This window comes from Physeter macrocephalus, chromosome 9 (assembly GCF_002837175.3).
Source record: "Physeter macrocephalus isolate SW-GA chromosome 9, ASM283717v5, whole genome shotgun sequence".
NCBI lineage: Eukaryota > Metazoa > Chordata > Mammalia > Artiodactyla > Physeteridae > Physeter > Physeter macrocephalus.
In genome coordinates, this window is record NC_041222.1 from 15,620,418 (window position 1) to 15,642,894 (window position 22,477).

Sequence of the window (22,477 nt, forward strand, 5' to 3'; positions counted from 1 at the left end):
CGTGTCCCCTGCATCGGCAGGCGGACTCTCAACCACTGCGCCACCAGGGAAGCCCCTGTATTATTCATTATTGATTGCTGTGTAACAGATTACTCCAAAATTTAGTGGCTTAAAACAATCCACATTTATTACCTCACAGTTTCTGTGGGTTGGGAATCCAGGCATGGCTTAGCTGGGTCTTCTGAGTTAGAGTGTCTCTTAAGGCTGCCTTCAAGGTGTTGGCAAGGGCTGCAGTCTCATCTGAAGTCTCATTCATGCCGTGTGGGACAGGATTCAGTTCCTTGAGGGCTGCTGGACTGAGGACATCATTCCTTGCTGACTATTGGCTGGAGGTTGCCCTTAGTTCCTAGTCATGTGGACCTCTGCCGCTTTCTCCATAGGAGAAAACACACAAGAAGAGCCAGAGAGAGCCCTAAGAAGGTGACATCACAGTCTTTTATAACCTAATCTCAGAAATGACATCCCATCACTTTTGCCCTATTCTGTTCATTTGAAGCAAGTCACTAGATCCAGCGCACACTCAAGGAGACAGGCTTCTTCAGGGACACAAGTAGCAGAAGGGGATCAGGGGGAGCCATATCGGATACTGCCTCCATGGTGCCATGGTGAAATGGTAGCATTTTCTGTCAACAGAGCCAAAGCTGATCCCTGAGCTATAGGAGGAGCCATATTCCTGTAGGAAGAGCCATATTCCTGTAGAAGGAGCCATATTCCTGTAGGAGGAGCCATATTCCTGTAGGAGGAGCCATATTCCTGTAGGAAGAGTCATATTCCTGTAGGAGGAGCCATATTCCTGTAGGAAGAGCCATATTCCTGTAGGAGGAGCCATATTCCTGTAGGAGGAGCCATATTCCTGTAGGAAGAGCCATATTCCTGTAGGAAGAGCCATATTCCTGTAGAAGGAGCCATATTCCTGTAGGAAGAGCCATATTCCTGTAGAAGGAGCCATATTCCTGTAGGAGGAGCCATATTCCAAAGTGTCCCAGAACCACCAGGACCTGTCCAGTTCTGTTCAGCTTAACAAAAGTTTTTTTGGCTACCATGTGCACAGGGATATTCTAGGCACTGTGGGGGAAGAACAAAGTGACTTTGACAATTCCCATGCAAGGGCTCACAATTTATTAGAGGGAAAGACAGAGTTCCCTCTAATAAATTATAATTATAATCCAAAGAAGACAGGCAAATGCTACAGTAAGGGTGGTGGTATATTAGCATAATCACAATGGTAGTTAGAATTTCTTGACCTTGGCTATGGCCCAGGTATCGTGCCTGGATGTATAATTGGTCAGAGAGCTGCAGGGGGATCTTTGGGCACAGTGGAAAGCGTGGGGCTCTGGAGTTAGAAAGGCCTCTAGTTTACTGGTACAAGCTCTTGGGAAAATTACTCTTTGAACCTCTCCTTCATCTGTAAAATGGGTAAGGATTTTGTGAGGGTAAACTTGAGATAATGTGGGTAAAGCCCTAGCTTTCAGCCTAGCCCTGGCTGAAAGGTGAGTTAGTTCCCCTTCCTTTCTTCTTATGGACCTGAAGCCTCTGAAGAGGTCAAGTTTAGGAGGTACTGAGAGTACAGAGTATAGGACAAGGAGTGTAACTCCAGATGCAGTTCTCAAACAGCCAGCTCAGGCCTGCCACTTGCACCTTGTGAAAAGAAGAAAGGGGAGTGCAGTTTCAGGGCAGACACATCCCACCTCATTAGCCTTAATAGAAGTTTCTGGATAGTATAGCAGCTGTATTACCTAGGGAAGCCAAAATGCGTAAGATTCAAATAATTAACCGTCCTAATGATCTCTGGGGGACAAATTAAACCATGAAAAATCTGCTCCCCTGAGGATAAAGCTGGCAGGATTAACCTTTCACATTTCAGAACTTAAAATGTTATTATCACCCATTCGCGATATGTAATCACTTTGGAAACAATGACTAATACATGACCTGGAAGGAAAGAAAATTTAGCTAACTCACCAAATTGCCTCTTTTAAGGAAACCATTTTCAAACCTCTAACTTCATGTGTATTTCTTAAGATACCCCAAAGTATTCTGCTTTGAAAATCAAAGAATGGCAGCATTTTTCCCATTAGTAAGAAATAGCAAAATTGATGGATGAGATTTTCCCAGTTTTAAGTTTTCATCCCATAAATAATAATGGTATTGTTGACACTAGTTACCACTTCTTTACTCATCTCTTCCACTCATAGATATTGATAAAGTTAATAAACACTTGGTTGGGGATACAGATTGGAAAACCTCAGCTTTCCCATTTCCTAATAAATAATTCTGCATCATTAGTTTTGAGATGCAGGGATACGTGTGCCCTTTTTAGCAGTTACAGTATTCCTAGTTCCTAGGCCAGAATTATGTGTGCTTGTTTGTGTTTTAGGGTACTCCATCAAAGCGTCATGATATTCAGGTGCTCTGAAAAAGTTTTCAAACTGCTGCTTTTTAGGATATAAACAAAAATCTCAGCTGTGTTCTTTTCTCGAAATACGGCATAGGGAGGAAAGGTGTGGCTGCTGTGTGCAGAGTGAAGGGAGAAGCAAGCTCTGCAAAGAGTTGAAGGCAGGTAAAAGCATCATCTTTATATTGATGTCAGCTGGTATGTTTAGAAAATGATGAGCTGCTTAATTTTTACCCAGATATATAACTTTACTATGTATTTAAACATAGTGTAAAAATCTAAAGGCATTCAGGCAAGACAGAAAAGTCCAAAGAGAAAAGTAACTTAATTCCCTAGAATCACACCATCAAAAATAACCAATGTTCACATTTATGACTATTACTCTAGACATTTTTCTATGCGTATATATTGTTAAAATAGAAATCATTTCAAAGAAAAGACTCATACTACTACATAAAATTTTACTTATTAAAATGCTTCATGAATTTACCTTAGACACCAGGTGTTCATCGTAAATCACATTGATAGCATAAGCTATCTGGCATAGCTCAAGGTCTTAGGTGTGCAAAGACACACTTATCCAGCAGGATATTCCAAGGGTCCAGAGGTTCTCTCAGGAGCTTGTCAGTGGCCAATGGTTCCTTTGGAATGTACAGGGTTTGAGCATCTGGGGCCTGCTGAGTTAGCCCTTTCCTGTGCAGGCAGCAGTCTGGCTGGCAGCAGGGGAGAGGGAACTTGTCTTAATTTCTATAAATTTGAGAAAATACTGTCCATGCTAAGAGTGGGGGATTGATGGTGCTGCTCTGTGCTGGGATGATCAGATCAGAAGAGCTTCCAGCCTTGACGTACCTTGTGGGAAGTCAGGCCTTCCCCACAAAGTCAAGCCCTGGAGATAAGCCCCAGCTGCCGTGAGGGAGACTTCTCCCACATGGTGACTTCCTGTGTAGTGTGTTTCCATCCTGGGTCATCCCACTCGATCAGAGAGGGTCGAAGACCAGAGCTACTTGGCCCCAAAACAATTGTGTGCAACTCCTCCTCTATAATCAGTTTATAACACCAAAGAGACAGTCGCTGTTAGGCCACTAAAGGAGTCATTACACCCTTCGCTCAGAACAGTAGGTTCCTACAAGTCTTATGCTTACCCTCCTAAGGGAGGCTCCTCAGAATAACATCCCTTGGTTTGGTGGTTCCTCAAAAAGTTAAACATAGGGGCTTCCCTGGTGGCGCAATGGTTGAGAGTCCGCCTGCCGATGCAGGGGACGCGGGTTCGTGCCCCGGTCCGGGAAGATCCCACATGCCGCGGAGCGGCTGGGCCTGTGAGCCGTGGCCGCTGAACCTGCGCGTCCGGGGCCTGTGCTCCACAACGGGAGGGGCCGCGCTGAACCTGCGCGTCCGGGGCCTGTGCTCCACAACGGGAGGGGCCGCAGCAGTGAGAGGCCTGCGTACCACACACACACAAAAAAAGTTAAACATAGAACTACCATACAACTCAGCAATTCCACTCCTAGGTGGAATTCCAGTTCAAAAGAGTTGAAAGCAGAGAGTCATACAAATGTTTGTACACCAGTGTTCATAACAGCACTATTCACAATAGCTAAAAGGTGGAAACAACCGAATTGTCCATCAACAGATGAAGGGATAAACAAAATACGGTCTCTCCATACAGTGGAATGTTACTCAGCCATAAAAAGGAATGACATTTTGACTTATGCGATGACATGGATGGACCTTGAAAACATTATGTTCAAACAAGCCAGATACAGAAGAACATTTACTGTATGCTTCCACTTATATGAGGTACCTAGAGTAGTCAAATACATCCAGACAGAAAGCATCGTGGGGGAGGGGTGTGGAATTTCCCCTTTACCCTTTCTGAGTTCTTGTGGCTGGACTAATAATAAACTAAAAAGGTTAAAAAGAAAGAAATTTTGGGCTTCCCTGGTGGCGCAGTGGTTGGGAGTCCGCCTGCCGATGCAGGGGACACGGGTTCGTGCCCCGGTCCGGGAAGATCCCGCATGCCGCGGAGCGGCTGGGCCCGTGAGCCATGGCCGCTGAGCCTGCGCGTCCGGAGCCTGTGCTCCGCAATGGGAGAGGCCACAACAGTGAGAGGCCCGCGTACCGCAAAAAAAAAAAAAAAAAAAAAAGATAGAAATTTTAATTCATGCACAGGGAGGTCTCATAGGAATGGAACTTAAGAAGTGCCCAAAGCAGGCAGCTTTTCTACTTTTTAGACAAAGAAAGTTGTGAGGAATTGACAGGACAAAGAAACTTAGGTTTTGGGTGCTCATTTAGTGAAGAATCTAAACAGAGTTTGGGCTTGGGGGAGTAACTTAAAGAAGTAACAGCGTTTGTCTATACAGGCCTCTAGGCCCAAATCCCCTGTCTCTGATGATAAAGGGGTCCTTCTATCTTCAGATTTAGGGAGTATACCTTTCACGCGAGAGATTTATTTCCTGCTTTCAGGGAGACAGAAAGGAGGGTCAGAGTGTTGGCCATTTCTTAAGTAACTTTAATTCAGAATAATCAATATGACAGACCTTTACACCACGTAACAAGCAGAAAGGAGAAAGTCTGTCAGAAATTAAGGAATAACCGGGGCTTCCCTGGTGGCGCAGCGGTTAAGAATCTGCCTGCCAATTCAGGGGACACGGGTTCGAGCCCTGGTCTGGGAAGATCCCACATGCCGCAGAGCAGCTAAGCCCGTGCGCCACGACAACTGAGCCTGCGCTCTAGAGCCTGTGAGCCACAACTACTGAGCCCGCGTGCCACAACTCCTGAAGCCCAAGCCTGAGCGCAGCAACGAAGACCCAACGCAGCCAAAAATAAATAAATAAAATAAATAAATTTATTAATAAAAAAAGAAATTAAGGAATAACTTTTTACAACATTTAGGTTATAATTTAACATCATGAAGAGGAGAAGAAAACTTGAGGCCCTAAACAAAATTTCAGTATTCTGTTGGAAACCAGTACAAACTATATTGATAAATATTTATTTCTAATTTAAATGCCAAAAGTAATTACTTTTTCTTACTAAATACCACAGGAAAAAATTACCCTAAGTTGTTTTTAAAATGCAAATTTTCATAACTAGGATATTACATCTCATAGTTAATACATATTTTGCTTAATAGTAAAACTATCTCTTACTGGATTAATTAAAAAATCCTGGGCCCTCTGGCCCTCCCCCAACCCTGGAAAGCGCGGGCTGCCCCAAGGGGGCAGCTTGGCTGCTGGCAGTTTGGCAGATTAGTGAGGGAACGAGGAGAAAAGCGAACAGCCGTCTCTTCCCCGCTCCAGAGCGTGCTCGCGTTCCTGCTGGGGCTTTCGAGAATCTCGAGGCAATCTTGCAAGCCGTATTTGAACTGGCCAAAGACAACTTCAGACCTGTATAATGTAACAGAAAAGGTCAGAAAACATTAGGCAGTAGAAGTGTGAGCATATTCAGTAAGATGAACGTCTCGGGAAGCAGTTGTGGAGGCCCCAGTTCTGCAGATGTATCTAATGACTTTAAGGATATTTGGACAAAACTAAAGGAGTATCATGATAAAGAAGTACAAGGTCTACAAGTAAAAGTAACCAAACTGAAAAAGGAACGAAGTTTAGATGCACAGAGACTAGAAGAATTCTTTACCAACAATCAACAGCTGAGAGAGCAACAGAAAGTCCTTCATGAAACCATTAAAGTTTTCGAAGATCGATTAAGGGCAAGATTATGTGATCGCTGTGCAGTAACTGAAGAACATATGCGGAAGAAACAACAAGAGTTTGAAAATATTCGACAGCAGAATCTTAAACTTATCCCAGAGCTTATGAATGAAAAGAATACAGGAAGAAAATAAAAAGCTTTCTGAACAGCTGCAGCAGAAAATTGAGAAGGATCCACCACATCAAGCAACCGATCTTGAATCTGAGGAAGGTGTTATTCCAGATTCACCAATAACAGCCTTTTCATTTTCTGGCACTAACCGACTACGAAGGAAGGAGAACCTCCACGTCCGATACGTAGAACAAACACATACTAAACTGGAGCACTCTGGGTGTGCACATGAATTGAGAAAATTACCAAAGTCTTCAACTCATCCACAAAATAAACATAATGAACGTGAAATTCTACTGGCTGACACTTGTGATCAGAGTCAAGCTCCAGTGGCTAGTACACATGGAAAAAGCAGTTATCCTCCTGATAATTTAGCTACAGTTGTTGCTGAAACACTTGGACTTAGTGTTCAATATGAGTCTGAATCTCGAGGTCCTGTGAGCCCTCTTGGTGATGAGCTCTACCACTGTCTGGAAGGAGATCACAAAAAACCTTTTGAGGAATCTAGAAGAAATAGTGAAGATAGTTTAAGATTTTCAGATTCTAATTCAAAGACTCCTCCTCAAGAAGAATTGACTACTCGGGTATCATCTCCTGTATTTGGACCTACCTCTAATGTGAAAAGTAGTTTAGGTTTGAATACAAGTTCATCCCCTTCTCTTTTAGAGACTGGGAAAAAACCCATCTGTAAACAACGCCTTTCAGCAACACTTCTAATTCTAGATCAGAGAAACCTAGATCAAAGTCTGAAGATGGTGCCCTTTTCACACATCATAATATTGGGGCTGAAGTGAAGAAGATCACTAACCAGTCATCTTCTAGTAAGCAGGTGCTTATAAATAAAAATACAAGTGAACAGGATAGTATTGATCACATTAAAGATACTGTTACTGATAAAGATAAACATGTGGTACCCCTGAAATCACTGGGAGGCTGAACCAAAAGGCAGAAAATCGAGGAAGAAAGTGAAGATGAAGTAAGCTGCCCCCAAGCCTCCTTTGATAAAGAAAATGCTTTTCCTTTTCCACCAGATAGTCATTCTTACATGAATGGAGACTATGTGATGGATAAACCTCTGGATCTGTCTGATCGATTTTCAGCTATTCAGCGTCAAGAGAAAAGCCAAGGAAGTGAGAACTCTAAAGTCGGATTTAGGCGAGTGACTCTCTATGAGGCTTTGAAGCCTGTTCCAAAGGGCTCTTCCTCAAGCCGTAAAGCCTTGAGTGGGAGCTGTGGGTTAACCAGAGATTCCCCAGAAGAGCCCAGCAGTTTACAGGAGTCCCTCCTCCAGTCCTTGAGTAAATCTCTGGTTAATAAAACACTGTTACAAATAAAGGAACAAAATTCTATCTTTAGAATCCCTCTACGTCCGCGTGAAAGTTTGGAGACAGAGAATCTTTTTGATGACATGAAGGATTCTGGTTCTCGTGAGCCTCTAAAAATAAAAACCAGGTCAGTCCATGGAGCATGTGAGCTTGCATCAGTTCTTCAGTTAAATCCATGGAGAACTGCTAAAACAAAGTCTCTGCAAAACAACCAAGATGTATCCTTTGAAAACATCCAGTGGAGTATAGATCCAGGAGCAGACCTTTCTCAGTATAAAATGGATATTACTGTAGTAGATACAAAGGATGGCAGTCAGTCAAGATTAGCAGGAGGAGAGACGGTGGACATGGACTGTACATTGGTTAGTGAAACTATGCTTTTAAAAATAAAGACTCAAGAGCAGAAGGGAGAAAAAAGTCCAAATGGAGAAAGAAAAATGAATGATAGCTTGGAAGATATGTTTGATCGGACTACACATGAAGAATATGAATCCTGTTTGGTGGATAGCTTCCCCCAAGTAGCAGATGAAGAGGAGTTGTCAACTGCTACCAAAAAACCAAACTATCCTAGTGATAAACAAGATAAAGTCAAACAGAAAGCATTTGTGGAGCCATATTTTAAAAATGATGAAAGAGAGACTAGCTGACAAAATTTTCCTCATATTGAGGTGGTCCGGAAAAAAGAAGAAAGAAGAAAATTGCTTGGAGACACATGTAAGTAATGTGAAATTTGTTATGCAGATTTTCCAGCAGAAGAAAGAGAAAAGAAGTTGGCTTCCTGCTCAAGACACCGATTTCGCTACATTCCACCCACCACACCAGAGAATTTCTGGGAAGTTGGTTTTCCTTCCACTCAGACTTGTATGGAAAGAGGTTACATTAAAGAAGATCTTGACCCTTGTCCTCGTCCAAAAAGACGGCGGCCTTACAATGCAATATTTTCTCCGAAAGGCAAAGAGCAGAAGACATAAATGTTGAAGCAAAAACAGGAGAGATGACAATATTCTTTTTATTTATAGTTAAAGTTGGTATTAAACATTGATTTTTTTGATTTTCTGAAAACTGATTTATAAATCATTTTTCTATTGAAAATGTTTTTAAATGGCATTTACCCATCACACATGACTATTTAAAAATGGATAAGTTTATGTCGTATTTTCTTGCTTTTGCACCTTTAAAATAATGAAGTGCTTTCATTTTGCACTCTAAGTAAAAGTTGTTTATTACTTAATTTGGTGATACCTAATTACAATTTTGAAAATATGAAAAAAAAAATCCTGCAGATGTTTCCAGGAATATCGATGATGATGGTAATTCAATCTTTCCTTCAGGGTCTTCAAAAAAATACTATATAAAAAACATATTAAGCTTTTTCTCCATGTAATTTTTTTTTTTTTTTTTTTTTTTTTTTTTTTTTTTTTTATTAAAATACAAACAACTCTATCCTAATAAAAAAGAATCAGTGTGCCCTTGTGGCATATTTGGGGATGGCCCACCCTGAGCCTTAACAGCAGAGCAAATGTTACCAGGGTCTGCGGAGAGGGGGCCATGGGGAGCTGTTGTTCAATGAATACAGAGTTGCTGTTAGGATGATAAAAAAGTTTGGCGTATAGATAAAGTCCTTGTTCTACAACATTGTGAATGTGTTTGAGCCCCTGGATTGTAAACTGACAAATGGATAAAATGATAAATATTATGTTATACATATTTTCTCATAATAAAACATTTTTGTAATCCCCGGGCAAGTGACAGAAAATCCAGCCCAGACTTGCTTTGGCCGAAGGTCAATATATTGGCCCCTGTAAGCTGGACATCTGGTAGACATCTGTCTGGGGAGCCCCCCAGTCCCCCCGCAGCCGTCCCAGCCCCCCCCCACCTCCCTCCGCTCCCCACAGCCTGTTTATTATTGTAATGAGCAGAGCTTCATGTGCTTCTAGTAACCGCAGTGATGAAGACGACCTCCCTCCAGACCTGGCCGAGGCAGCGGGAACGACCACAGCTCCAGCCATGGCCACCACCCTGGCCACCGCCACACAAGTCTCAGTGCCGCTGGCATCCCCCAAGGTCCACAAAGTCAGCTCGCCTCAGAATTCAGAAGGCAAGGGCCAGCTGTCCCCAGGGGCCAAGGTATGGAGGAAAAGCCCTGAGGAGTAGCTATACTCGCCGAGAACTCTGCATAAGTTGTGTGTGGCATCTGTATGCATTTAAACTTTGCATCGTCAAGCCTGCGCACTCGTAAAACAACAGTAATAGCCACCAAAGCATGTGTTTTATATAACCTGTCCCTGAAAGATAACCACCTATGAGAGACAAATGGTATAATATAAAAGCATGTACTTTGTACTTGAAGGGAAATTTAAGAGATTTTTGAGGGCAATTTTAGTTTTAGAATATCATCCCTGCAAAAGCTGTTACTCTACTGTGAAGACAGAAAGCGAGAAATGGGTTTTTAATCCCCCCCAATGGAAACTTTGGAGGAGTGACAACAGAGGTCTCCCTATCCCATTCCTTATATGGGGTAGCCTGTGTTAATAGTTTGAAAGTGGGAAATATTATTCTGTTTGTCACTTTGAAGTTTCACGAAATTGCCAATGATGTGAATGGGCTGTGACTAAAGCACAAGACATTTCTCTTGGTTTCCTTTGAGTGACGCTTAGCTGTGGTCACTAATCAGCAATTGGTCCAAAGGCGGTCTCATGTCTTGCTCTCCAAGCAGATGCTTAGTCAAAGGTTGCTTGGTCTGTGGACCCTGCTGAGGAACACTGTGTGCGTGAGGTGGGGCCCCTAATGCAAGACTGGAACCTTAGAGTCTCGGGGGCCAAGACTTGGGACCCGATTGCTCCTTTCAAACACCTAATGGCTGCTTGAAACAAGTAGTCACTCCGCAGCCCTTGTTTCTCCAAGCCTCAGTTTCCTCTTCCCAAGAAAGAGAATAAGATCTGCTACGATACCCAGCTCATGGGTCCAGCAGAGATTAAAGTGCTTGTGCAAACAGGATGCCCAAGGCTTCTGTAGCTCCAGGGATCATCATTCCTGGTAACATCTAAGTAACAATAATCCAGGCCGCATCGTGTATGACGGAGGCCAGTCTTTCACGGGGTCCCTTCCCGGGGTTTCTGGGAATACCTCTGTGTTCAACAGGCTCCGCTGGATCCTTCAGCCAGTGACTGGCCCAGACTGAGGCTCCCCGCTTTTCTGTAGCTCACCTCCTGGGAACTGGAGTTGGGTTCCCCTCCACTGTGCTGAGTCCCTAGCACTGCTTGGTCCCAACGGTGGACGCAGGCTCCTCTGTATATCCCAGGCCATGGTTAAAACCACACAAAAACATTTACAAAACAGAAGGGAATTCAGTGGAGACGCAGGCAGCATCGTACCAGAGGCCACAAGGCTCCCTCTTTCCCGCCATCTCTCTCCTTAGGGCCCTGCTTGCACCAAGTAAATGTGACTTATTTTTTTCCACAAAGGTTTTCAAGGCCCCCCATGCTGCTGAGATACCCCCAAGGCAAGGCGAAAACAAATTTTTCCCCAAAAATGAACGTGATTTTCAGAGGTACCATCTGAAAATCACTCTCCTACCATAATGCTCTTCCTCATTATTGTGCCAGATGAGTTTAGCTCCTTGAGGTCTTGATCCAGGATGAGGTCTTTACTCTCTGTTTAGATATTCAAAGGGACTCTTTGAGGTGTTTTTTCCCCCAAAGGCCAGTCAAAGAACACTCAAAGCATTTAAGAAAAATTGTTTGCAGCTTCAAAAAAGACAGTTCTCCACCCTATACCCTACTTCTACCCATTAAGAGTTCAGAAAAACTCAGGGTTTGGTCTCAACATTTTGTACACTACTGAGTTAAGAGAACTCTGGGGCAGGGGGGTGGGGTTGGCATGATCATGAGTTCAGTGTTAGAAAAGGGGACGAGGAGAGAGGTCAGGACCGTCTGTATTTTCTGTTGAAATTTCACTGTCAGTCCAGAGCCGGCACTAACTGGGATATTTTTGTCTGCCTTTGTAGAGCCCCTCTGACCGAGGAGGTGCCTTTACCTTGGAGCCAGGTGATCTCCTGATGGATTTCACAGAAGCCACTCCTCTGGTAAACTTCCCATTTTGCTAAAACCAGAAAAGCCACAGACCATAGAAACATCTTGGCAGTGGGACGGATGGACAGAGGTGGGCATCGCTGTTGAGAAGGCTCTTCCTCTTGTCCTGCTCACAGCCTGGAGGCTCAGGGACCAGCTTTCTTCCAGGGTTCAGGCATCACGGGTCCTTCCACCTCACAGAGCCCCCGAGGGAGGGCCGTGCTCACTGTGCTCTGAGGGTGGCTGCAGGGGCCCCACCCTGCCTGTCTGCTGCCCCTCCGTGCTTCAGTCTCGGCTTCTTGGCTTCCTGAGCTGCATGCCCACCATGCATGCCCGCCACGGGGCATCTCTTGCTGTCTCTTCCAACAACATGCTCCGGCCTAAAGTACCAGCTCAAGGCCTCACCTAGGTTTCTAGGCCCCTCGTGCCTCCCTACCGTCCCCCATCCTCTGCACAGAGGTCTCTCCTTCAGGATGGGATGCGTGCAGGGAGGAAGTCCTTTCAGGGAAGGGAGCACTGGACCAGGAGTCATGCAGGCCAGACCTGGCTCCACTCTCTGCTCCTCACCTTAAGATCCTTGTCATTGGATAGTTGCTGCCCCATCATCTGTCAAATGAGGACGTCATTGTTTGCCCTGTCTGCCTAAGAGTATTGTAAGGATCACACGAGAGAGAGAGAGCCCCGTCTATAAAGCACCATAAATGTGTCTAAGATATTATAAACATGACTAGATGACACAGGCAAAACTGGATGTATCTTAGGCTGGGCTCAGCCTAATACCCAAGTACACTGGAGCATAAGTCATGGCCCACAAATTTGGCATGTGAGTCAAAACGTGAGCCAAGTCAAAAACCATCTCCTGAGAACTTACTCTGCGCCGGGCTGCGGATGAGGCTCTGGGAATGGATAGGGCAGCTAGAGGCTGGAGGGGGCTCAGGTGGGTAAAGGGTCAGGATCCACAGGAGAGCCGTGTGGAAGATGCTTGGGGAGAAGCCAGAAGTGGGAGTCGTTCAGGACTGGCTCCCTGGACAAGGGAGTGGTGGATGGGAAGGATTTCTGGAAGGCTTTCAAGAGGGGACAAATGAGGCAAAATGCTGTCCAGGCTTTAGGAACGATCACCGCTCCTGCCTCAGCTAGCACCAGGAAATCACTTGTGATTTATGCAATTATACTTCTCTTCTGGAGAGCTGGTACAGTCTGAGAGCTTCGCGTCAGCGCCGTCAGAGACACTGCTTGAGAACTGACAGTGGGCAACACCCAGCTCGGGGACCTGCAGAGTTACTTCCTTCCCATGCTCAAGTAAATGGAGCTGGTGATTCATGGCCTTTTTGTTAGACAGATTGCCAAGATAGGGTAACCCAGAAACACCTCATCGGCCCTTTGCCCAGATGGGGAAACCGAGTCCCAGAGTGGGGTAATCATCCAGGGACCGAGCTGGAGCTGGAGCCCAGATGTTCTGGCTCTTTCTCTGGTGCCCTGTGCATCCAATTGAGCTAAATCCGGCCTCCTCTTTAGGGAACTTGCCATTTTGGAGAAGAGCAATGCCTGGAAGAAGGGCTGTGTTTCAAACACTCTAAGAGAGTCTGTATAAACTGCTACTGCTGTGGGACCCTGTGCCTAACCCTGTCTGGGGGCACTAGGAAAAAGAAGGCTTCATGTTGCTAGGGTTTTAAGGTATGAGTAGGAGTTTGCCTGATGGAGGAAGTGGACCAAAGCACTCTATGCAGAAGGTACAGCATGAGCAAAATAATGATTATTTATTATTATTTAAAAGGTCTGTTGGATCTGAGAACTAGGGTTAGTTTACAAAAAAATATATCGTGGCTTTGACAGGAGTGATGGGATTCCCTTAAAAACCATTGTGTTGCAGATCCAGCTTGTGGATTTAATTGCCTCACCTTTTCTGTGTTTGGCATAACAGACTGAGATTAGAAAGGAAGCAGCATCTGGCAGGGAGCCAGAGGTCCCCTGATTTCAGGTGCCAATGCCTACCAAGTTACTGTCCAGTCTCTGCTTGCACCCCTCCAACAGCAGGGAGCTTATTCCGTGTCCCCAGGACACTTTGCTTGTGTCTCTGGGCAGCTCTGACCGAGCTCTGAAACAGGGTCCAGGTGCTGCACTGCCCAGCCACGGGACAGCTGAGGTTTTTGTACAAGACACAGCTGCCCACTTCACAGCTGAAGTTTGCAGTGAATACCTTTTTTCAAGATGAAGCATCCTTCTTCTTATTTGTGCGGACTTGAGGCACAGGTGCATGTTCACAGAGCACATGCACACAGAAGGTATGCTGGAGGGCTAGTATTTTGGGCTTTCCTTGGCATCATTGGCTTTGACCTTACTTCACTCCAGAGACCTATCTCCACGAGTGCCGAAGCGTTCTAGAGGTGAAGAGGGACTCCAGCAGCCTGCTTCTCCCTTTGTCTGGTCCTCTTACCTCCATCTCCTCCATTTGTTCTTCCCAGCATCAAAGAAATGCGAGCTGCAGCCCTTTCTGCCCTTGATGTTAGGTTGATGGAGGGCCGTGGCATCTGTGTCTCTAAAGACAGCCAAGGGAGGCTAGACTTAGGGTCTGGGGCTGGAAGAAAGTCTTAAAGCTGTGTCCCTGCCCTGGTTCCTCGGGCCAGAGCTGGAAGGACAGGGAGCTGGAGAGAGAGGAGTGGGACAGATTTTCTTGCCTTCATTAAACCAAGTTCCACCAAGACACTAGTGGAGCTAGTTTAACCCTTATGACTCTTTACCCTTATGATCGAGTCTCTGCATGGAATGAAACATGGTCCAGACAGCCAGGAATAATAAAAAAGATTCAGTCTTTAACTGGCGTCTCTTAAGATAATGAAAGAAGATTAAATGAACACCTCCTGGTAACAGTTCTTGAATCTCATTTTGCTTCTCTCTTAATTAATTCTCTTGCACCTTGCACTTCCCCAAGGACTTACATCCTCAAACTCTCCACAAAAACATTCTTTCTAGCTTCACTCTTGTAGCATTTTCCCCCTCCTTTTCCCAACTCTTTTCTTCTCTAATCCCCAACTCTTTTATTACGTAGCTCAATTTAGCAATCCAAGTCCTACAACCTCTGCAGCTCTGTTGTCTGCCCATTCCTGGAATCTGCATTATAGACTCTTCAAGATCAGATAAGAGTTTCTGCCTGGGAGGGAAGCTTGGGGGTGTGAGGATGGGAAGGGAAGAAGGCAAGTGAGTGAAGACAGCACGCACTCTCCCTCTGGTGTTCTCATTTGGTGTGCAGGGGGGTGTGGGTGTCGGTAGAGCGTGGGGTGTTAGAAGGTGGGCACATGAACACATCAGTCATGTTGACCTTGGGATGCAGAGTCCCACCCTCTACTCCAGGTCAGTCATGCCAGCTTCCTTCCCCAGGTAACACAGACCGTGAACACCCATACCTTCTGTGTCCCTGATTCTCTCTCTTTGGGGCTTGTCCCTCCCTGATCCCTGTACTGCAAGAACCACTCACCCAACTGCAGAGCATCAGAATCCAGGTCTCGTCTGGGTCACAGGGGACATTATTAGTCAGGAGTTCATGTGTCAGGGAGGAGATGGCCTGGCCGAAGGAAAGTTGTGAAGGGCCCAGAATGGGCCCTGGGTTGGGTGTCAGAAGAATTGGGTTTCCATCTGTCTCAGTAACTTAGTTTTTATTTTGAACCTCATTCTAGCAGGAGAGCTAAAGCTTAATCTCAAGTCAAATCAGGTGCCTCTCCAGTCTTCCTGGGGTTTCATCCGTGTTCTTCAGGGCACGGGGAGAGGGAGGGAAGTCTCTTTCGTTCGTGAAGTCACCTGTTTGCTGATACATCTGGGACACCCGCTGCTTCACCTATGCCCCTTTAGGGTGGGTGGAGATGGCGGTGCCGCTGGGATGTGAATCCCTATCTGCTGGACACACCACACAGCCGTTCTGCTCTGCTCTCCCATCTCTACCTGAGTAGAGGGGTGCAGGTCCCCACTGCTCTTTAATCCCTGTCCCCCAGCCTCTGCCTATGAACGGGGGGGGCCCAGAGCCCCTTTGTGCAGCACTCACTAATGTCTACCCCTCCTCCCTTTCCTTCTGACTTCTCTCTCTTATCCTCAAGCTGGCAATCTCTTTTCTTATCTGGATGAAGCCTTACACATTTTCACTATCATTTATCTATGCCAAAACCTTTCTGTTCCCCAGAGAGTCAGATTTTGAAACTCAAAAACCGTATAGAACCTAGCTGCCTGAATGTAGAAAAGACCCAAGGAGGAAAGGAAACACCAGGAGAAAACATAAATGGTATTTCAAAATAGTATCCTATTACATGTGAAATCCTGTTCATTTACTACAAGTCAGAAATGTGGGAGCCCCAGGGATGTTCTTTTGTTTAAATCCGCTCAGATGCATTTAGAAATCTGAGTTTGAAATCTGAGATCTAAATCTCCATTTAGAAAGGTCAGAGATGCTTGTGGGATGGACCAACATTTCTTGACCATCAAAGTCCAACGCTGGGCAAAGCTTTAAGTCATCCATTATAATCTTCAATACAGACACTGGTGGCCAGTACACATTTTGGCCTGAAGGCAGAATGTCCATGTTTCTTGGTGATTTATGCCTTGGTAGCATCTTATAGAGCATAACATTTATTCTGAGGACCAGAGGGGGAGGGGGAGTTTAAGTAGGGTGGGAAAACTTAACTGCACATTAGGTGACTAATGTGGACTCCCTTGTTTCTGAAGAATGGATTTAGAAACAATCAACAAGAGGGTCTAGACCCATGGATTTAGGCTTTGCAAATGCAATTTCTGCATCTCCCACGTCTGAATAGTAAAACAAGGCTATTATGGAGGCCATTGTGAATAATGGTTGTAAAAGCCCCTTGGAGATCATCTAGGACTGCACACTAGTAAAAAGGATGGAGTTAGATCAATTTGGAGGTGGAAAAGAAGACAACAACTTTCCTGATAACTTTTCAGTGAAACTTTCCCAGAGGCTCTACTTGATTCATTACGGCAGGATCACACCAACTACTTAGGAAAACGCTCACGAGCTAAAAGATGCACGTATTTGTTCCCTGTCAGTTCCCTGGAGTAATGGTTCTTTCCTGAGACCATTCTCATCCTCACCAGCACAAGCTGTTGGATCTCTGCTGGGTGCGTGGCACTCTTTAGGGCTGGGGCCAGGGAACCCAGTATCCCAAATGACATGGCATTTTCTCACAATGCTTGGTATCTCCTAGCTGAGCAGCCAGCCCCCTCACCCCCCAGTGCCAATATGAGATGCCAAGGCCTGGGTCCATAGATGTGGGAGGAGGGTCACAGCCAATATATTTTCTGAACACAGATAAAGAGCCATGACAGATTAAATGTTAAACTCTGTGTTCCTCCTCACTGATGTACCTCTTTCTTGTAGCTCTCTGTTGGGCATCTACTCACTTATCCACTTTTCACGTGGGCCCTTACTTAGCAGAGTGCAGGAGGCCATGGGGCGCGGAAGGCAGAGACTCTCCAGTATGTGGCCATTGCTCATTTTGCCCCCATGGCTGGCTTCACTGGCTCATCTGAGCTCTTTCTGGCTTGGCCTGGGCAATGCTTCAGAATCCTCAACAGCACACCGGGTCCTGTGCACTTGGCACAGGACATGGCCCCTACCTGCCAGCCCCAGCAATGGGGTTTTTATCTGTCGTCTGCTCAGATAGTGGAGAAGACAGAGGAGGGCCGGAGAGGAGAAAGGAAGGTGGAAAGAGGAGGGAAGGGGGAGGGGCCAGAAGCCAGGTGGCCAGAGGCTGGAAGGAGGCTGCGGGTGAGGCTGGCTTGAGAGCTGTCTGGAGTCGACAGATCCATCTTGCACTGTGCTGTCTTTCTCTCCTTCCCCTCCCTTCTCTCCTCCTCCTCCTCCTCCTCCTCCTCCTCCTCCTCCTCCCCCCCTTCTCTCCTCTCCTCGTGAGCAGGCAGAGACCGCCAGCGCCCCACACTGTGCCCACTCTCGCTGTTCTCCTCCACTCTCTCTCCCCATGAAGGAAGAGACCACTGGAGTTTGCATGCACCCTCCAATCAAAACGAGGCTGGTAGGTACCCTGGCAGGGAGAGGGGCCCGGCCAGGAGAGGTGAGGTGGGCAGGAGCCACCAGGAGGCAGCCCGTGGGTGTGCACAAGCACCAGACAGACCTCCGGAGGAGCCTGGGGCCGCAGGGGCTCTCACTCCAGGATGATTGCAGAGTTTGGAGTCCAGCCATCTCTGGTCAAACTGGGACCCACGGCTGTGGTCCCGCCCCTTCGTCTCTAGGTCTCAAGAACCGTGAAGCGTTTGTTCTCCTAGAGCCGTGCTGAGGATAGATGCTTTCCGCAGAGAGGAAAATTCTTAGTTGCATTTCTATTGAAAACAAAAGCTTTTAACTTGTGTTTTCCTGTTATTTATCAAGATGACAGTATGAGAATTATATAATGACTTGAAGGGAATCACCCATAATCCCAACGTAGCACAACTTTTTTTCATTTTTGCACGTTTCCTTCTAATATTTATTTGTATTCATTCATAATTTTACATAGTTAAATCAGAGTATCCATATCATCTCCTGTTTTCCTCTTTTTGCTTAATGTTTTATTGTTTCTAGCTTGTTCTTGGTACCACATGCTGTATATTCCATCAAGTGAATGGTCCACCATCTACCTAACAAACTCTTTACTGCAGGACGCGTGCTTTGTTTCCAGTTTGTCACTATTCGAGGGAACACGTATAGCTTGTGTGTCAGGTATTTTATTTTCTCAGGCCAGACCCTGCTGGGTTCAATATTGCAACTTTTGCTTTGCTAAAGTCATTCTAAAGTGGTGATACCAGTGACCATCAGCGCCATCATCAGAAGAGTGAATGTGCTTTGTCAGAGCCCGGCAACCCAGAGTGTAACTGTTGGAATGTCTTTTTCTTCTTCTTCTTTTTTTTTTTTTTTTTTAACATCTTTATTGGAGTATAACTGTTTTACAATGGTGTGTTAGTTTCTGCTTTACAACAAAGTGAATCAGTTATACATGTACATATGTTCCCATATCTCTTCCCCCTTGCGTCTCCCTCCCTCCCACCCTCCCTATCCCACCCCTTTTTCTTCTTTAGAGCAGGTATAAAATGATCCTTTGAAGTTGCCAACTTTCCCATTTCTTTAATAGTGATAATAATCCTCTTTTCCCCTTTTATTTCGTGATGGTCTGAGTCTTATCTGTATGTTACTTTCACTTTGCTTTTGGTCTCAGAACACCGTGTTAGGCCCTGGGAGGAGAAAGGCTACCCCCAGTCCTTCTCTTGCTATGCTGCAGGCAGTCACTACCAGCAACCCGAGTTGGCACCTGAGTCCCTGGGAATTTTGAGATATTTAAAGAGACTAAGGAGAGTTTGCAGAAGGGGAGCAGACTTGGGCTGGACATCTCAGTGCCCACTGCAAGGACATTGTCATTTCTAGATCAGTTGAGTTGAGACCTACTCAACTCATTCAGAACCCTCAGCACATTTGGGTCTGGTCTGATGTGTTCCTGCTCCTCCCTGCCTTACCCTCCATTAGAATGACTCAAGGCCATCCAGGGTCCATAGGCAAGACTCTGAGAGACACTAAGGCCCTCTCAGCGGCCTCTAGTCCATTCTCCACAGCTGCAGGGGAGCCGTCACCTGCCTTATTATACGCCCTGGTCATGGTCAGGGCGAGGAAGACTCCAGCCTGTCTTCCTTGCAGCGGCCTGGCCCTATAGCACAACAACGGGCACAGATACGAGCTCTGGGCAACACTCCTAGCGACCCTTGGTGTATTTCTTCAACAAGTAATGAAGGCTCGGTGTGTGTTCCCCTCAAATCTTCAGTTCGGTTTAAAAATGCACTGCCAAAGATTTCAAAACTTTGTTTTCTAATCTGAAAGTAACACTCTTCTCTGTCTCTTTTTTGAAGATAAAAACATTCCCGGCTGATACAGTGACCCCTTTTCCTGATCCTTTCATAACAGGGCCACAGTTTACCGTAAGTAGATCCGGAAAACAGATCTGTGTTTCGAGACATTGTTCCCAGGTGGCATGCTTACCTGTGGTTCACCAGCCAGCAGTGCCAACAGCTTCTTTTGATCACTGTGAGCTCTGTGAGGCTGGGAAGGAGCTGGGGTTTGGGGGTCTGCATATTCTAGTTTTATTTTATTGAGGTGAGCTTCACGTAACATAAAATGAACCATTTTAAAGTGACAATTCAGTGACATTTAGTACATTCAGTGTCATGCAGCTACCACCTCTATCTAATTCTAAAACCTTTTCATCACCCCCAAAGGACACCTCATACCCATCAAGCAGTCACTTCCCATTTTCCCCTTCCCTCCGGCCCCTGTCAACCACCAATCTGCATTCTGTCTTTTTGGATTTGCCCAGTTTGGATATTCCATAAAAATGGAATCATATACTGTGTGACCTATTGTGTCTGGCTTCTGTCACTTAGCATAATGTTTGTAAGGCTCATGCACACTGTAAGATACATCAGTACTTCATTTCTTCTCATGGAGGACTAATACTCCGCTGTACTTATATACCGTAACTTGTTGATCCATTCATTCATTGATGGGCATTGATGGGTTGTCTCCACCTTTTGGCTAATGTGAATAATGCTGCTGTGAACATGCAGGTACCTATATTTGTCTGAGTCCCTGTTTTTGATTCTTTTGGGTTGGATCTGCATCTTGATAATGGTAAGATTTTAGGTTAAATTATTTTACCACTCTGAGCACCAGTCTCCTCTTATTTAAAGTGGAAATAGTAATAAGAACATCCTCCTCCTTATATCCGGTTGAGGCAAGGATCAAAAGGGATCAAGAACTTGAAAGTACTTCACCGACCACAGACCACCCCCACAAATGTCAAGTACGGCTGTTGTTTCTCAGTGCTGGAGAGGCAGGTGGTGTACTTAACAAGAGCAGGTAGTCATGACAACTGGCTTTCCCGTTACCATGGCTCTCTGCGTCGCTGAGCAGCTTATTTAAACTCTTTGCACACTGTTGAAATGTGTTTAAACATTTAAATGTAGTTTTCTCATCTGCAAAATGAGAGAGTTCGATGATTTTTCAGGATTCTTTTCAGCTGCTCAACTTTTTTTCTTTAACTAAAGGCTTCTGCAGAAGCTCGCCATCTACTGAGCAGAAGTGGGGAGGCTCAAATGGGGGGGCAGAAGAGACTCCCTCCTCTTTCCCCTCACCCTCTCCTCCTCCCAGGGATCGGAGTATGCGATTCCTAGAACCAAGAACCAAGTGGTCCCCGAGGCTCCTTCCAAAGGCCAATCTAGAGGACCTGTGAGGTGGCCTAGGGGTAGCTTGAAGTGCAGTCTCATGGGTTAGGTGATGGTCACTACCTGAGGTGGCCAGCCACATGAACAGGGAGGGTGTGAGCAGTGGCTGATTCATGTTTCGGAGGAGGAACAGAACTGGGAAGGTGTTCAGCGTTCCACGCAGAGACAAAAGCAGGTTTCTAGAACAATCCATGCTAGGGTCATGATCTGCTTCCAGAAGGTGCCTTTTAAGAACCAGAGGGCAGAGACACAGGGCCTGGGCCAGGCTGTTCGGTACTGCTGCCCCAACATTCATCTGGCCCCTGCAGTTTGGCTAGGCACAGCTCCCCAGCTGGAAGCTCCGGCTCCACTTCCTCTGCTGGCCATGGTGGGCACTCTGGCCTGCTCCCCAGCCTTGGCAGTACTGTGAGACACCCAGGGAAGCCCTTCCTGAAAAGCTGGGGGCCAAGATGGAGCAGGAAGCCAATGTCAGAAGCCATGCTGGGACTTTTAAGAACTGGGCAAGAGAGACTTGAGGCAGCTGGAGCAGGCAGGGGAACAGCATGAACCAGGGTCCTGGGGCAGAGGAGTCATCCCACCTTCAGGGGACTGAAATGAAGGCCAGTGGGCCTAGAAGGCAGAGAGCAAGGGTGTGAGGCATGAGAGGAGGAAGGGGAGGAAAGCAGGGACAAACCCTATAGGGCAAAACTTGCTTGGCTTTGTAAGCCAAAGGAGGGGCTCTGATCTGGATCCTACGAGCAATGGGAAGCCTTTGAAGGACTTTGAGCAGGGTAGTAACAGGGCAGCTGCATTTGGAAGTGATCCCTGTGATGGCAGAGTGGGAGCAGAGCTGGGTTCAGGCAGAGTGGACTCAGGGAAGTAGCCTAGAAATCTAGGACAATAGTTCAAGGGAGAGAAGGCAGAGACTGTGATCCGGAGAGGTGTCGATGGTGGAGGTGGAGAGATGTGCACAGATCAGGGGGATATTTAAGAGGCTGGTAAGGGGGACTTCCCTGGCATTTCAGTGGTTAAGACTTCGCCTTGCAGTGCAAGGGGGTGTGGGTTCAATCCCTGGTCAGGGAGCTAAGATCCCACATGATTGGGGGCCAAAAAACCAAAACATAAAACAGAAGCAATATTGTAACAAATTCAATAAAGACTTTAAAAATGGTCCACATTGGGTTTCCCTGGTGGCGCAGTGGTTGAGAGTCCGCCTGCTGATGCAGAGGACACGTGTTCGTGCCCCGGTCCGGGAAGATCCCACATGCCGCGGAGCGGCCAAGCCCGTGAGCCATGGCCTCTGAGCCTGCGCGTCCGGAGCCTGTGAGAGAGGAGAGAGGCCACAACAGTGAGAGGCCCGCGTACCGCAAAAAAAAAAAAAATAAAATAAAAATAAAAATGGTCCACATACAAAAAAAAGCTTAAAAAAAAAAAAAGAGATTCTTAAAAAAAAAAAAAAGAGGCTGGTAAGGAATTGGATTGGATGAGGGAGAGGGAGGGCCAAAAAGGGCTCCCAGATTTCTGATTTGCAGAATGTGGATGGAGAGTGGGTCCATTCACTAAGATAAGGAAATCTTAGGGAAGAGTGGATTGGGAGGGATAATGAGTTTGCCTTTGGCCGTGAT

At 46.0% G+C, this 22,477-nt stretch overlaps 2 protein-coding genes across 6 annotated transcripts in view; both read left to right on the forward strand.

Annotated features, from left to right (window-relative positions):
* EPB41L4B (erythrocyte membrane protein band 4.1 like 4B) overlaps positions 1 to 22,477 on the forward strand; it is a 146,898-nt gene that overhangs the window by 116,763 nt on the left and 7,658 nt on the right. Inside the window, exons 21-24 of one of the 5 annotated variants that reach the window (XM_028493693.2) lie at positions 9,477 to 9,666; positions 11,546 to 11,623; positions 17,528 to 17,644; positions 19,503 to 19,571. In XM_028493693.2, the coding sequence (XP_028349494.1) occupies positions 9,477 to 9,666; positions 11,546 to 11,623; positions 17,528 to 17,644; positions 19,503 to 19,571 (454 nt within the window). Of the gene's footprint in view, positions 1 to 9,476; positions 9,667 to 11,545; positions 11,624 to 17,527; positions 17,645 to 19,502; positions 19,572 to 22,477 lie in introns of those variants that run through there. The other 4 variants (XM_028493694.2, XM_028493695.2, XM_055087045.1 and 1 more) reach the window with 4 other exon arrangements.
* Positions 5,637 to 8,570, forward strand: LOC102982500 (DNA endonuclease RBBP8-like). Its single transcript, XM_055087046.1, is given in 4 exon segments — positions 5,637 to 6,220; positions 6,222 to 6,892; positions 6,895 to 8,173; positions 8,271 to 8,570. Coding segments are annotated over 4 exon segments (2,571 nt in total). The 5' UTR covers positions 5,637 to 5,846; the 3' UTR covers positions 8,518 to 8,570.